The 17,293-nt window shown below is 34.9% G+C and overlaps 1 protein-coding gene across 1 annotated transcript in view; it reads left to right on the top strand.

Moving 5' to 3' along the window:
• LOC125680446 (dnaJ homolog subfamily C member 27-A-like) overlaps positions 1-17,293 on the top strand; it is a 51,476-nt gene that overhangs the window by 1,211 nt on the left and 32,972 nt on the right. The window contains exons 2-5 of the mRNA XM_048920047.2: positions 3,910-3,975; positions 4,377-4,449; positions 4,823-5,019; positions 5,314-5,384. Coding sequence (XP_048776004.1) covers positions 3,910-3,975; positions 4,377-4,449; positions 4,823-5,019; positions 5,314-5,384 — 407 coding nt within the window. The remainder of the gene's footprint in view (positions 1-3,909; positions 3,976-4,376; positions 4,450-4,822; positions 5,020-5,313; positions 5,385-17,293) is intronic.

The raw sequence follows: 17,293 nt of genomic DNA, 5'->3' as shown, positions 1-17,293 counted from the left end.
ACAGAAATCGTATATTTGAGGATTGTCTACTTTTGCCAAAATGATAATTAATTTTAATAGTCCAATCATATTCACTTGCAAATTCCACTCTTGCCTGTTTAAAAGTGTCTACAAGTAAAAAGAAGCGAGTTAATTCAACTACACTAGCTGTACTTGTAATTAAACGTGAATAATGAATACACACGCAAAAGTCCACAATATTGTAATGTACGGAAGCCTATAGGTGCTAGGGTCGGCGGCCGCCACTTAAATTTATTGGCGACCGCCACTTAATTTATACATAGTTCAAGTTCAAGTTTATATGGCGACCGACAAATACTAAGTGACGACCGCCAGTTAAATGAATATTAATTCTATACCCTAGCACTTATCGGCTTCCTTATAATTGTAATATTACTTGGTACCCGGATAGAAAATTCTGATTGGTTGCAGACTGCTGCAATATACATGTATGATATATTATTTTAAAGAATTCAAGTCAATAGGAAACTTTCTAATTGATTGCACTTAATTACTAAAATCATTTCATGCTGAATTGAGGTATTATTTCAAAGTACAGCGAACCACCTTAAAACATTGACTCAACTAGAGCAAAGCTCGTTGCAAAGCAACGAGAGGTCTTCCGTCGGAGCTGTGTGACATAAAGACCTTGAACTTCAGAATCTGTGTTCAAATTTTCATGTTTCAACAGGAAAATATGATTAATCAATTCTTTAATAAGTAAATCTTAATAAGGTTTTTTCATATATAAAATGATGTATCAATTTAAAGTCCTATCTCAATTTTTATTTCTAAAAAATCTAAATCCAAACCTTCCATTGACCGGCAAGTGTATTCATTTTCAACACCGAAATGAACGCGTAAAGACATTTTCTTCAGCGTACTATCATTATAAGAGTCACGAGTCAAGTCCGTAGAAAGCAATATAGTTAGAGGCAGGCAACCAAACAGAAAATCCTCAATAGGTAAAAACAAAAGAGGTAGACATAAGGCAGATTGAAAGCAGGCACGTAACATCGTTTTTGAAAGTGGGGGGGGGGGGGGGGGGGGGGGCAGCCAGAAAAAAAAAAATTCCACTTACCAAAAAATCTTTGACAAGCAAAAAAAAAAAAAAAAAAAAAAAAAAAAGAAAGAAAGAAAACGGACAATTTCCCAAAGTCAAAAATCCTATTTCGGGGGGGTGGGGGGTGGGGAGGGGTGGGGTAGGTTCCAACTTTTCTGTACACCAAAGAATTTGTTCTTTACATAACATTAGCGCATTTCACTACAAAAGTGGGGGGGGGGGGGGGGGGGGGGGGGGCAACAGGCCTTCCAATGACCATTTTCATAGTAAATTAACAGTAAAACGTTAGGTTTCCTGCCCCCCCCCCCCCCCGGGTTTTACGTGCCTGGAAAGGGCATGACCGTAAATTAACGATCTGTATTGTATACTGTCAAGCATATGTTGGCAAAAATATTGGAGGGTGGGAACTGGAACTTCCTGTCCTTCCACCAATCATTTGAAAAATCCGATTTTATTAAAAACATAATTTTCTGTAAATCGTTGTGTTTGCAAATTACATTAAAACGGTAATGTTTTTGTGTGTACATGTATTGCCGCTGATCGCTGGTACACATGCGATTGCTCCGAACTCGGGCAATCGAGCCATGGGTTACGTAATTGTAAACAAGAACAAACCCCGGTGTGTATGTAAAATGCTTGCAGTTAATGACTGAATGAAATGAGACTGATTCGATGTGGATTTCTGATGATTTTCTATACATGTTTAGAGTTGGTATAATCATGATAAGAACCCGTGATTTAAAAAATAAAGTTTATAAATTATTTGTTATGCTTACAAAAAGGATCCATTTTTTTCACTTTGTAGAGAATGCAGAAAGCTTGTGTATCAACTGGCTAAAGTAGAGTTAAATCACAGATTGCTTGTCCACATGTGATGAATCTCCAAAATTAAACACAATAAGACGCTTGAGATGTATATATATATTTGGGGCGCTCTTGCCTTTTTCATTTCACTTATAAAAACCGCATTTACTTGCACGCATGATTGTATTTAGATGAAATGAAATGAACTGACAAATAAATCCTTCTGTCTGCAGACAATTATAAGTTAATAAAACTTAAAACTACTTCATTTTATTTAGTACGATTTTTTCTGACAATTAGAAACGTCACATACCCTTACCGTAAACTTATTGTGAGGAAAATGACAACCCGATAAATAATCAGGAAAATTGTGTAGGTTTTTTTAAATATATGTATAACTTGACACAAATATTATGAGGTCCATTGATCACTAACTCGAAATGTTTGCGGTAGCATCTTTACAATTACTTTATAATTGAAATAAAACATAATATAATTGTTAATTAAGTATGATATAATGTAAAAGGATTCAAAATGATTTCAAACATAATTTTCCAGTAATTGATGTGTTTATTTATGCGATGGACGAAAGCCGAGTTAGCTTCGATGTTTTTGTTTTGATTATGCAAGCTTGTCACTCTGGCCACCTGCGAGCGAGGCGAGAGTTGGGTTACATAACTGTATAAACAACGCTGACCGTGAAGAATGTAAACAGCTTGCAGTTATTGACCATGATTTATTATACGTTTGAACGTTTTATTTTTATGTATATTACTTATTTTAATTCTAATATGAAACAAATAAAAGATAATTTATCTCTCTCCTTTTGTTGTTGTTGAAGGTTTGTTTATGTTAAAACGAAAGAAAAAGAGAAATGTATCACTAAATAATTTGTATTTGAACCACAGAGCATGTTAAAAACCTTATTTAAAATGAATATTAGTATCTATTGTAGTCAGGTATGTTATTTTTAGCAAGTTTATTTCAGTTATAAGCATGAAGAGTTCTCGCTCACTTGCCAAATGAAAATGGCTACTTGTTTACGGGTATAGCTTTTTACTCTGATATAACACAAGATTCGAACAAAATAACAATTTCATGAGATAAATGAGATGTTAAAGAACAACTTTTCCATCGGAAGCCATATCGAATTCTTTGCCGTTTTTGAGCTATAAAGCGAAAACTTTTAGGGGCCGTAGATCCCTAATTTAAGGGGCCAGCCCCTTTTTACTGGTGTCAAATAAAAGCTCTTGAAATTCTACACAACTTTTATTCTACATGTCTTAACAAAATATTTTTAGTTTAAAAGATACAAAGGAAATTATGTGCAAATTTTCGCTCTTTCAGGCGTCCTGATTTTTGACCCCTCTCTATCGCCATTTTAAATGGCGAAATCAAAAAACAAAATATGATGTGCACAACTACAATGCTTCTACTTTACCAATTCAGTGTTTTCTCTGCTCCAATTATTATAGTCTCGGAGCCTTTATCTGGAAACCAAAGCCCCTAAAATTTCACTAAAAGGGAAATAACTCGCAAGCGGAAGAGAATATCCAAAATGTTTAAAAGTATTTTGAAAGTCTTTAGTAAAATGTATTAAAGCTGAAAATTTGAGCAAAATCGGTTGAGGAATGAGCGAGATATGAAGCTTCAAAGTTAGCGTCTAGGAAAAAAAAAAAAAAAGAATAATAAGAATAATCTTAACCAGCACAATAAGTGCACAATAATTTAATTATCTGTCACGAAACCGTTTGAGTCCCGGGTTCTTAGATTCCAGTCTTGTCTCTTCCCATTACATTTTAAAATACGGTATACTTTGAATATAGTTTGTAATATCATGACATGTATCCTTTTCTCTTTCTGCACAGACGCAATATTATTATTTGATTTTACGATAAAAATTGTAATTATGTTGAATATTTGAGACAAATTACACATGCACGTACAATGTATATGGTGTTGAAGAGAAGCATTTACGACTTCTTTACTATTGAACATATTCTGGGTATATTTTCAAACTTTCTTCATAAATATCATTACAGGTTGTTGGAATCGGAAATGGATGCGTCGGAAAAACTTGTCTGATCAAGCATTTTTGTGAAAGCAAAGTAAGTTTATTTTTATGGTCGCGAGTAGCCATTTTCAATAAATATTTTGCAACCAAGATATACAAATCAATGGATTCATGCATCTGTCGTACTTTACGAATGCGATGTAAGCATACATCTCCATTTTAAAAACTTTTAAAAGAGAACACTTATAACTAGAAACATTCCATGATTAACGTGATCGTTTTGAGAGTAGTCAAAATATCCAATGCGTGTTTATTTCAATCAACAATGCATTCTGCGCGCGCGTCTGTGTGTTATCCGACTTACACTCTGTTTGGATTAGTTGATCGTATATCTAAATTGAATTCTTAGCTATTGTGACGTATAACTGTATTATATGTCACCCGTCAAATTTTATGATCTTGGAATGATTCTCTATGCTTTTTATTTTATTTCAGTTTAGTGGTGGATATCAACCAACCGTTGGCGTGGATTATGGATTCAAGATTCAGCACGTGGAGGGAGTTGATTGTAAGTTAAGATTCAGTATGTGGAGGGAGTTGATTGTAAGTTAAGATTCAGAACGTGGAGAGGGTTAATTGTAAGTTAAGATTTAGCACGTGGAGGGGGTTGGTTGTAAGTTAAGATTCAGCACGTGGGGGGAGTTGATTGTAAGTTAAGATTCAGTACGTGGGGGGAGTTGATTGTAAGTTAAGATTCAGGTGGAGGGGTTTGATTGTAAGTTAAGATTCAGCACGTGGAGGAGGTTGATGGTAATTTATTTAATGAAAAACTACACAAAAATTTCATTGTTCACAATTTCTAAATATAGACTCGTGTTTGATAACCTTATAAAGACGTAAAAGAGTCAATTGATTAGTCATTCTTCTGATTTTATTTACAGTAAGAGTACATCTCTGGGATTTATCTGGAAGTCCAGAATACATTGACGTAAGAAATGAACTCTACATTAATACAGACGCCATTTTTCTGGTGTTTGACGTCACCAACATGTCCACGTTCGAAAGCATGGAGATATGGTTAAAAGAAGTCCAGAAATATTCATCTGGGAATCCAGATCTGATTGTTGTTGCCAATAAGGTATCCTCTCTCTCTCTCTCTCTCTCTCTCTCTCTCTGTGATATGTGATGAAATAATATAGTGTTGTATTATATCAACTAAATGAAGGTAAAATACCAGGGGTTTCTATTCTTATTATTAGATTCATTTACTTTCAAATCTTAAGGATTGTTATGTGTACTGAATGCTTGTAATGCCCCAAAACATCTTGAACCTTGTTAGTTTGTGTTCCAGTCCTTAAATACAACAATACATGTATATATCGGTCAGTTTTAATATAATTACGCATATTTTTCGATGTTTGTTTGATAACAGGTTGACCTTAAAGCAAAGAGAGTAGTTAAATCTGAAGACTCCAGGAAGTGGGCCCAGCAAAACAGCGCCAAGTGAGATCTGTTAATTTTTTTTAATTGTTAAAATTTTCTATCTTTAATGTCATTAAAATGCACATTCTCCCAACAGGTGACATAAAGGACATGATGTGGATTCTATGATTAAAGTTTGAAATAAAGTGGGCTGATAAAGGCAAAATTACCGGAAATTAAACGTCATATTCTAGAATACACTGGCAGTGAGATTAGTGAAATCAAGTCGGAACGAAATAATTCATTGTCACAAGATAATATCAGTTATATATTTTTTAAAAACATCAATTTTAGAACTTTCCAAAAAGGAAAATTCTTTAGTCAAAGTATTGGAGACACATGAAAAACTGGGATTGAAAGAAATTGATATCCGGCTTGGAATGTTACCCAGAGATATCATTTTTCTTCTTCAGAAAATTGCGTGTAATGGTTTCATGGAACGCCAAATTAACAAACTTTAATAAATAGAAAATATCGCAGTGGAATGGATGCACGCATCAATTGAATTAAAGAGCAATACTTGATTTGATGTACACTTTATTTCAATTGACGAAAGTAATGATTGATTTGATGTGTAAATCAATTCAATTGACGAGAGCAATAATTGTATTGATGCGCATATCTATTTATTAGGTTTTACTGTTCGCAAAGCAAAAATGATTCAGAGCTCGGTGGAAATTATGTGATGACATAGCGCTCATCAATTCCGTTGTCGATATCATAATGCATTTGAAGACAGCAACCAATCAATTATTGTGTGTATCAATTCAACAGAATAATTAATGCTATCAACATTTCAATTAATGCGCACAATAATTCAGAATGTAGATACCATTGCCTATTTGGAAAGATCTTCAACTAAATTGTTGTGCGCATCAACTGAATTGATATATTCAAATACTGAAAGATATCTTAAATAATTTGAGTTTATGTTAATCTGGCGCTCCCTATGGTTTCTGATATGGTGGCAGGGGACAGTTTCTTTGGTTTTGAAACATGTGGATAGGGGGTATACACCAAAGTCAGATTATGACAGACTAATGAAAAATCATATTTCCCTTTTATGTCAATACTTGTATTTCATATTAGTGTAGTTAATAAATTATGACCCTAAATTACATGTAATCTATAAATACTGGTGCTGGTGCACAAAACATGCTCTGAGCAGGTTCCCCTTTTTTGCTTTGATTTTCCCTCATTTGGGCTAATCCGCACCACCCCCACACCATCACAGTACCAAACATGGGGATTTAGACACTGTGCACAATCAAGAACCCTATCTGCCCTTCTCAAAAATCTACCTCTCATATGGGGCCATCCACCTTCCCTCACAGCTACAGACCTTTTGCTAGACCCTGCATGTTTTCACCGGAATTTCTTCAGCAACTGACCACGTGTCTTAGTTTCGTATTTGCACCCATCTATATGCTAGGAATCATGGTGACACCTACATGTTGTAAATCAACATTTTTACTAAGCACTCAGCTACATTTGACATGCATCCTAAAATTATTGTATACATTTTTACACATGTAATATCACTTCAAATACAGGGTAATTCCATTTTTTGAAAAAGTTGACCGGGCCTATAGTCCGAAACTGTCCCCTGCTACCTTTAAGAATTCTGACATCTCATGTCATTGACGTCAACTCCCATTTTTGACAAATCTGACTTATTCTGAGTGAAACTACACCAATACATCATGTCGACCGCCCTAAATGTGTACGCAATAAAATTATTTAAAAACCCTACATTTCTGTGTATGATGTTGTCATTTTAGAGTGATGAGAGTGTTCGAGTAAGATCCCTGTGCCTAACAAATAATATTACAAGTATATTGTATCTATGGTAAAAGTGACCTTATATGTGCTGCTACATGCTGAACATGTAATCATGAGAACCTGTGTAGAAAATGATGGATTAGAGAGAGATAAAGGGACATAACTGCTCTTAAAATCAAGAAAATTTCCAACTTCACTGTCTACTTCTTTACATACTGTATATGTATAGACCTGAAATATGCTCTAATTAAGTAAACAACTCCCCAACAAGATTTTGAATACCTGTTCTCTTCTTACATTCTATTCTATGCCATCCTAATAGTGAAAACTAAAGATTCATGCAATTCAGTCAAATGTCAAAGGGGAGGTGGCTTGTTTACAAGTACCACCCATAAATGAGAAAATGGTGTTAACTGTGTTTTTTGTGTACAAAATGTCTCTAAAATGACTTATTTCTCTATCTGCAAGTATTTTTTCATAAATATGTATCATGGTGCTGAGAAGAAATGTGATCTACTGTACCTGAGACCTGTCAATCAGTACAATTTGTTAATTACATGTAGAACATGTAAAACTACATGTAATCTATGTAAAAAGAATGCACAGTATATGAAGTACCCCAAATAACATTATTTTAACCACTAAGCTTATTTACATGTACTTACATGTCACTATGATACTTGACCAGATTCTGGTTTTCCATAGTACTAAAGCATAGCTTACCCCCCTTGACTCTGTTGTCTACCATTGTGACACTAATGTGATACATCTATTGAAATAAGGGGTTGTATTACATATCTAATACATTTATCTTGATAATATTAATGAAATTGACTGAATTCCATGGGTTTCAAAAAATGCCATTCTCTTAAAGGTGGCAGGGGACAGTTTCTTTGGTTTTGAAACATGTGGATAGGGGGTATACACCAAAGTCAGATTATGACAGACTAATGAAAAATCATATTTCCCTTTTATGTCAATACTTGTATTTCATATTAGTGTAGTTAATAAATTATGACCCTAAATTACATGTAATCTATAAATACTGGTGCTGGTGCACAAAACATGCTCTGAGCAGGTTCCCCTTTTTTGCTTTGATTTTCCCTCATTTGGGCTAATCCGCACCACCCCCACACCATCACAGTACCAAACATGGGGATTTAGACACTGTGCACAATCAAGAACCCTATCTGCCCTTCTCAAAAATCTACCTCTCATATGGGGCCATCCACCTTCCCTCACAGCTACAGACCTTTTGCTAGACCCTGCATGTTTTCACCGGAATTTCTTCAGCAACTGACCACGTGTCTTAGTTTCGTATTTGCACCCATCTATATGCTAGGAATCATGGTGACACCTACATGTTGTAAATCAACATTTTTACTAAGCACTCAGCTACATTTGACATGCATCCTAAAATTATTGTATACATTTTTACACATGTAATATCACTTCAAATACAGGGTAATTCCATTTTTTGAAAAAGTTGACCGGGCCTATAGTCCGAAACTGTCCCCTGCTACCTTTAAGAATTCTGACATCTCATGTCATTGACGTCAACTCCCATTTTTGACAAATCTGACTTATTCTGAGTGAAACTACACCAATACATCATGTCGACCGCCCTAAATGTGTACGCAATAAAATTATTTAAAAACCCTACATTTCTGTGTATGATGTTGTCATTTTAGAGTGATGAGAGTGTTCGAGTAAGATCCCTGTGCCTAACAAATAATATTACAAGTATATTGTATCTATGGTAAAAGTGACCTTATATGTGCTGCTACATGCTGAACATGTAATCATGAGAACCTGTGTAGAAAATGATGGATTAGAGAGAGATAAAGGGACATAACTGCTCTTAAAATCAAGAAAATTTCCAACTTCACTGTCTACTTCTTTACATACTGTATATGTATAGACCTGAAATATGCTCTAATTAAGTAAACAACTCCCCAACAAGATTTTGAATACCTGTTCTCTTCTTACATTCTATTCTATGCCATCCTAATAGTGAAAACTAAAGATTCATGCAATTCAGTCAAATGTCAAAGGGGAGGTGGCTTGTTTACAAGTACCACCCATAAATGAGAAAATGGTGTTAACTGTGTTTTTTGTGTACAAAATGTCTCTAAAATGACTTATTTCTCTATCTGCAAGTATTTTTTCATAAATATGTATCATGGTGCTGAGAAGAAATGTGATCTACTGTACCTGAGACCTGTCAATCAGTACAATTTGTTAATTACATGTAGAACATGTAAAACTACATGTAATCTATGTAAAAAGAATGCACAGTATATGAAGTACCCCAAATAACATTATTTTAACCACTAAGCTTATTTACATGTACTTACATGTCACTATGATACTTGACCAGATTCTGGTTTTCCATAGTACTAAAGCATAGCTTACCCCCCTTGACTCTGTTGTCTACCATTGTGACACTAATGTGATACATCTATTGAAATAAGGGGTTGTATTACATATCTAATACATTTATCTTGATAATATTAATGAAATTGACTGAATTCCATGGGTTTCAAAAAATGCCATTCTCTTAAAGGTGGCAGGGGACAGTTTCTTTGGTTTTGAAACATGTGGATAGGGGGTATACACCAAAGTCAGATTATGACAGACTAATGAAAAATCATATTTCCCTTTTATGTCAATACTTGTATTTCATATTAGTGTAGTTAATAAATTATGACCCTAAATTACATGTAATCTATAAATACTGGTGCTGGTGCACAAAACATGCTCTGAGCAGGTTCCCCTTTTTTGCTTTGATTTTCCCTCATTTGGGCTAATCCGCACCACCCCCACACCATCACAGTACCAAACATGGGGATTTAGACACTGTGCACAATCAAGAACCCTATCTGCCCTTCTCAAAAATCTACCTCTCATATGGGGCCATCCACCTTCCCTCACAGCTACAGACCTTTTGCTAGACCCTGCATGTTTTCACCGGAATTTCTTCAGCAACTGACCACGTGTCTTAGTTTCGTATTTGCACCCATCTATATGCTAGGAATCATGGTGACACCTACATGTTGTAAATCAACATTTTTACTAAGCACTCAGCTACATTTGACATGCATCCTAAAATTATTGTATACATTTTTACACATGTAATATCACTTCAAATACAGGGTAATTCCATTTTTTGAAAAAGTTGACCGGGCCTATAGTCCGAAACTGTCCCCTGCTACCTTTAAGAATTCTGACATCTCATGTCATTGACGTCAACTCCCATTTTTGACAAATCTGACTTATTCTGAGTGAAACTACACCAATACATCATGTCGACCGCCCTAAATGTGTACGCAATAAAATTATTTAAAAACCCTACATTTCTGTGTATGATGTTGTCATTTTAGAGTGATGAGAGTGTTCGAGTAAGATCCCTGTGCCTAACAAATAATATTACAAGTATATTGTATCTATGGTAAAAGTGACCTTATATGTGCTGCTACATGCTGAACATGTAATCATGAGAACCTGTGTAGAAAATGATGGATTAGAGAGAGATAAAGGGACATAACTGCTCTTAAAATCAAGAAAATTTCCAACTTCACTGTCTACTTCTTTACATACTGTATATGTATAGACCTGAAATATGCTCTAATTAAGTAAACAACTCCCCAACAAGATTTTGAATACCTGTTCTCTTCTTACATTCTATTCTATGCCATCCTAATAGTGAAAACTAAAGATTCATGCAATTCAGTCAAATGTCAAAGGGGAGGTGGCTTGTTTACAAGTACCACCCATAAATGAGAAAATGGTGTTAACTGTGTTTTTTGTGTACAAAATGTCTCTAAAATGACTTATTTCTCTATCTGCAAGTATTTTTTCATAAATATGTATCATGGTGCTGAGAAGAAATGTGATCTACTGTACCTGAGACCTGTCAATCAGTACAATTTGTTAATTACATGTAGAACATGTAAAACTACATGTAATCTATGTAAAAAGAATGCACAGTATATGAAGTACCCCAAATAACATTATTTTAACCACTAAGCTTATTTACATGTACTTACATGTCACTATGATACTTGACCAGATTCTGGTTTTCCATAGTACTAAAGCATAGCTTACCCCCCTTGACTCTGTTGTCTACCATTGTGACACTAATGTGATACATCTATTGAAATAAGGGGTTGTATTACATATCTAATACATTTATCTTGATAATATTAATGAAATTGACTGAATTCCATGGGTTTCAAAAAATGCCATTCTCTTAAAGGTGGCAGGGGACAGTTTCTTTGGTTTTGAAACATGTGGATAGGGGGTATACACCAAAGTCAGATTATGACAGACTAATGAAAAATCATATTTCCCTTTTATGTCAATACTTGTATTTCATATTAGTGTAGTTAATAAATTATGACCCTAAATTACATGTAATCTATAAATACTGGTGCTGGTGCACAAAACATGCTCTGAGCAGGTTCCCCTTTTTTGCTTTGATTTTCCCTCATTTGGGCTAATCCGCACCACCCCCACACCATCACAGTACCAAACATGGGGATTTAGACACTGTGCACAATCAAGAACCCTATCTGCCCTTCTCAAAAATCTACCTCTCATATGGGGCCATCCACCTTCCCTCACAGCTACAGACCTTTTGCTAGACCCTGCATGTTTTCACCGGAATTTCTTCAGCAACTGACCACGTGTCTTAGTTTCGTATTTGCACCCATCTATATGCTAGGAATCATGGTGACACCTACATGTTGTAAATCAACATTTTTACTAAGCACTCAGCTACATTTGACATGCATCCTAAAATTATTGTATACATTTTTACACATGTAATATCACTTCAAATACAGGGTAATTCCATTTTTTGAAAAAGTTGACCGGGCCTATAGTCCGAAACTGTCCCCTGCTACCTTTAAGAATTCTGACATCTCATGTCATTGACGTCAACTCCCATTTTTGACAAATCTGACTTATTCTGAGTGAAACTACACCAATACATCATGTCGACCGCCCTAAATGTGTACGCAATAAAATTATTTAAAAACCCTACATTTCTGTGTATGATGTTGTCATTTTAGAGTGATGAGAGTGTTCGAGTAAGATCCCTGTGCCTAACAAATAATATTACAAGTATATTGTATCTATGGTAAAAGTGACCTTATATGTGCTGCTACATGCTGAACATGTAATCATGAGAACCTGTGTAGAAAATGATGGATTAGAGAGAGATAAAGGGACATAACTGCTCTTAAAATCAAGAAAATTTCCAACTTCACTGTCTACTTCTTTACATACTGTATATGTATAGACCTGAAATATGCTCTAATTAAGTAAACAACTCCCCAACAAGATTTTGAATACCTGTTCTCTTCTTACATTCTATTCTATGCCATCCTAATAGTGAAAACTAAAGATTCATGCAATTCAGTCAAATGTCAAAGGGGAGGTGGCTTGTTTACAAGTACCACCCATAAATGAGAAAATGGTGTTAACTGTGTTTTTTGTGTACAAAATGTCTCTAAAATGACTTATTTCTCTATCTGCAAGTATTTTTTCATAAATATGTATCATGGTGCTGAGAAGAAATGTGATCTACTGTACCTGAGACCTGTCAATCAGTACAATTTGTTAATTACATGTAGAACATGTAAAACTACATGTAATCTATGTAAAAAGAATGCACAGTATATGAAGTACCCCAAATAACATTATTTTAACCACTAAGCTTATTTACATGTACTTACATGTCACTATGATACTTGACCAGATTCTGGTTTTCCATAGTACTAAAGCATAGCTTACCCCCCTTGACTCTGTTGTCTACCATTGTGACACTAATGTGATACATCTATTGAAATAAGGGGTTGTATTACATATCTAATACATTTATCTTGATAATATTAATGAAATTGACTGAATTCCATGGGTTTCAAAAAATGCCATTCTCTTAAAGGTGGCAGGGGACAGTTTCTTTGGTTTTGAAACATGTGGATAGGGGGTATACACCAAAGTCAGATTATGACAGACTAATGAAAAATCATATTTCCCTTTTATGTCAATACTTGTATTTCATATTAGTGTAGTTAATAAATTATGACCCTAAATTACATGTAATCTATAAATACTGGTGCTGGTGCACAAAACATGCTCTGAGCAGGTTCCCCTTTTTTGCTTTGATTTTCCCTCATTTGGGCTAATCCGCACCACCCCCACACCATCACAGTACCAAACATGGGGATTTAGACACTGTGCACAATCAAGAACCCTATCTGCCCTTCTCAAAAATCTACCTCTCATATGGGGCCATCCACCTTCCCTCACAGCTACAGACCTTTTGCTAGACCCTGCATGTTTTCACCGGAATTTCTTCAGCAACTGACCACGTGTCTTAGTTTCGTATTTGCACCCATCTATATGCTAGGAATCATGGTGACACCTACATGTTGTAAATCAACATTTTTACTAAGCACTCAGCTACATTTGACATGCATCCTAAAATTATTGTATACATTTTTACACATGTAATATCACTTCAAATACAGGGTAATTCCATTTTTTGAAAAAGTTGACCGGGCCTATAGTCCGAAACTGTCCCCTGCTACCTTTAAGAATTCTGACATCTCATGTCATTGACGTCAACTCCCATTTTTGACAAATCTGACTTATTCTGAGTGAAACTACACCAATACATCATGTCGACCGCCCTAAATGTGTACGCAATAAAATTATTTAAAAACCCTACATTTCTGTGTATGATGTTGTCATTTTAGAGTGATGAGAGTGTTCGAGTAAGATCCCTGTGCCTAACAAATAATATTACAAGTATATTGTATCTATGGTAAAAGTGACCTTATATGTGCTGCTACATGCTGAACATGTAATCATGAGAACCTGTGTAGAAAATGATGGATTAGAGAGAGATAAAGGGACATAACTGCTCTTAAAATCAAGAAAATTTCCAACTTCACTGTCTACTTCTTTACATACTGTATATGTATAGACCTGAAATATGCTCTAATTAAGTAAACAACTCCCCAACAAGATTTTGAATACCTGTTCTCTTCTTACATTCTATTCTATGCCATCCTAATAGTGAAAACTAAAGATTCATGCAATTCAGTCAAATGTCAAAGGGGAGGTGGCTTGTTTACAAGTACCACCCATAAATGAGAAAATGGTGTTAACTGTGTTTTTTGTGTACAAAATGTCTCTAAAATGACTTATTTCTCTATCTGCAAGTATTTTTTCATAAATATGTATCATGGTGCTGAGAAGAAATGTGATCTACTGTACCTGAGACCTGTCAATCAGTACAATTTGTTAATTACATGTAGAACATGTAAAACTACATGTAATCTATGTAAAAAGAATGCACAGTATATGAAGTACCCCAAATAACATTATTTTAACCACTAAGCTTATTTACATGTACTTACATGTCACTATGATACTTGACCAGATTCTGGTTTTCCATAGTACTAAAGCATAGCTTACCCCCCTTGACTCTGTTGTCTACCATTGTGACACTAATGTGATACATCTATTGAAATAAGGGGTTGTATTACATATCTAATACATTTATCTTGATAATATTAATGAAATTGACTGAATTCCATGGGTTTCAAAAAATGCCATTCTCTTAAAGGTGGCAGGGGACAGTTTCTTTGGTTTTGAAACATGTGGATAGGGGGTATACACCAAAGTCAGATTATGACAGACTAATGAAAAATCATATTTCCCTTTTATGTCAATACTTGTATTTCATATTAGTGTAGTTAATAAATTATGACCCTAAATTACATGTAATCTATAAATACTGGTGCTGGTGCACAAAACATGCTCTGAGCAGGTTCCCCTTTTTTGCTTTGATTTTCCCTCATTTGGGCTAATCCGCACCACCCCCACACCATCACAGTACCAAACATGGGGATTTAGACACTGTGCACAATCAAGAACCCTATCTGCCCTTCTCAAAAATCTACCTCTCATATGGGGCCATCCACCTTCCCTCACAGCTACAGACCTTTTGCTAGACCCTGCATGTTTTCACCGGAATTTCTTCAGCAACTGACCACGTGTCTTAGTTTCGTATTTGCACCCATCTATATGCTAGGAATCATGGTGACACCTACATGTTGTAAATCAACATTTTTACTAAGCACTCAGCTACATTTGACATGCATCCTAAAATTATTGTATACATTTTTACACATGTAATATCACTTCAAATACAGGGTAATTCCATTTTTTGAAAAAGTTGACCGGGCCTATAGTCCGAAACTGTCCCCTGCTACCTTTAAGAATTCTGACATCTCATGTCATTGACGTCAACTCCCATTTTTGACAAATCTGACTTATTCTGAGTGAAACTACACCAATACATCATGTCGACCGCCCTAAATGTGTACGCAATAAAATTATTTAAAAACCCTACATTTCTGTGTATGATGTTGTCATTTTAGAGTGATGAGAGTGTTCGAGTAAGATCCCTGTGCCTAACAAATAATATTACAAGTATATTGTATCTATGGTAAAAGTGACCTTATATGTGCTGCTACATGCTGAACATGTAATCATGAGAACCTGTGTAGAAAATGATGGATTAGAGAGAGATAAAGGGACATAACTGCTCTTAAAATCAAGAAAATTTCCAACTTCACTGTCTACTTCTTTACATACTGTATATGTATAGACCTGAAATATGCTCTAATTAAGTAAACAACTCCCCAACAAGATTTTGAATACCTGTTCTCTTCTTACATTCTATTCTATGCCATCCTAATAGTGAAAACTAAAGATTCATGCAATTCAGTCAAATGTCAAAGGGGAGGTGGCTTGTTTACAAGTACCACCCATAAATGAGAAAATGGTGTTAACTGTGTTTTTTGTGTACAAAATGTCTCTAAAATGACTTATTTCTCTATCTGCAAGTATTTTTTCATAAATATGTATCATGGTGCTGAGAAGAAATGTGATCTACTGTACCTGAGACCTGTCAATCAGTACAATTTGTTAATTACATGTAGAACATGTAAAACTACATGTAATCTATGTAAAAAGAATGCACAGTATATGAAGTACCCCAAATAACATTATTTTAACCACTAAGCTTATTTACATGTACTTACATGTCACTATGATACTTGACCAGATTCTGGTTTTCCATAGTACTAAAGCATAGCTTACCCCCCTTGACTCTGTTGTCTACCATTGTGACACTAATGTGATACATCTATTGAAATAAGGGGTTGTATTACATATCTAATACATTTATCTTGATAATATTAATGAAATTGACTGAATTCCATGGGTTTCAAAAAATGCCATTCTCTTAAAGAATTCTGACATCTCATGTCATTGACGTCAACTCCCATTTTTGACAAATCTGACTTATTCTGAGTGAAACTACACCAATACATCATGTCGACCGCCCTAAATGTGTACGCAATAAAATTATTTAAAAACCCTACATTTCTGTGTATGATGTTGTCATTTTAGAGTGATGAGAGTGTTCGAGTAAGATCCCTGTGCCTAACAAATAATATTACAAGTATATTGTATCTATGGTAAAAGTGACCTTATATGTGCTGCTACATGCTGAACATGTAATCATGAGAACCTGTGTAGAAAATGATGGATTAGAGAGAGATAAAGGGACATAACTGCTCTTAAAATCAAGAAAATTTCCAACTTCACTGTCTACTTCTTTACATACTGTATATGTATAGACCTGAAATATGCTCTAATTAAGTAAACAACTCCCCAACAAGATTTTGAATACCTGTTCTCTTCTTACATTCTATTCTATGCCATCCTAATAGTGAAAACTAAAGATTCATGCAATTCAGTCAAATGTCAAAGGGGAGGTGGCTTGTTTACAAGTACCACCCATAAATGAGAAAATGGTGTTAACTGTGTTTTTTGTGTACAAAATGTCTCTAAAATGACTTATTTCTCTATCTGCAAGTATTTTTTCATAAATATGTATCATGGTGCTGAGAAGAAATGTGATCTACTGTACCTGAGACCTGTCAATCAGTACAATTTGTTAATTACATGTAGAACATGTAAAACTACATGTAATCTATGTAAAAAGAATGCACAGTATATGAAGTACCCCAAATAACATTATTTTAACCACTAAGCTTATT

The sequence above is a fragment of the Ostrea edulis genome, chromosome 2 (genome assembly GCF_947568905.1).
Source record: "Ostrea edulis chromosome 2, xbOstEdul1.1, whole genome shotgun sequence".
In the NCBI taxonomy this organism is placed as follows: Eukaryota; Metazoa; Mollusca; class Bivalvia; order Ostreida; family Ostreidae; genus Ostrea; species Ostrea edulis.
Note: the sequence above shows the minus strand (reverse complement) of the source record. Positions and strands in the feature narration are given on the sequence as shown.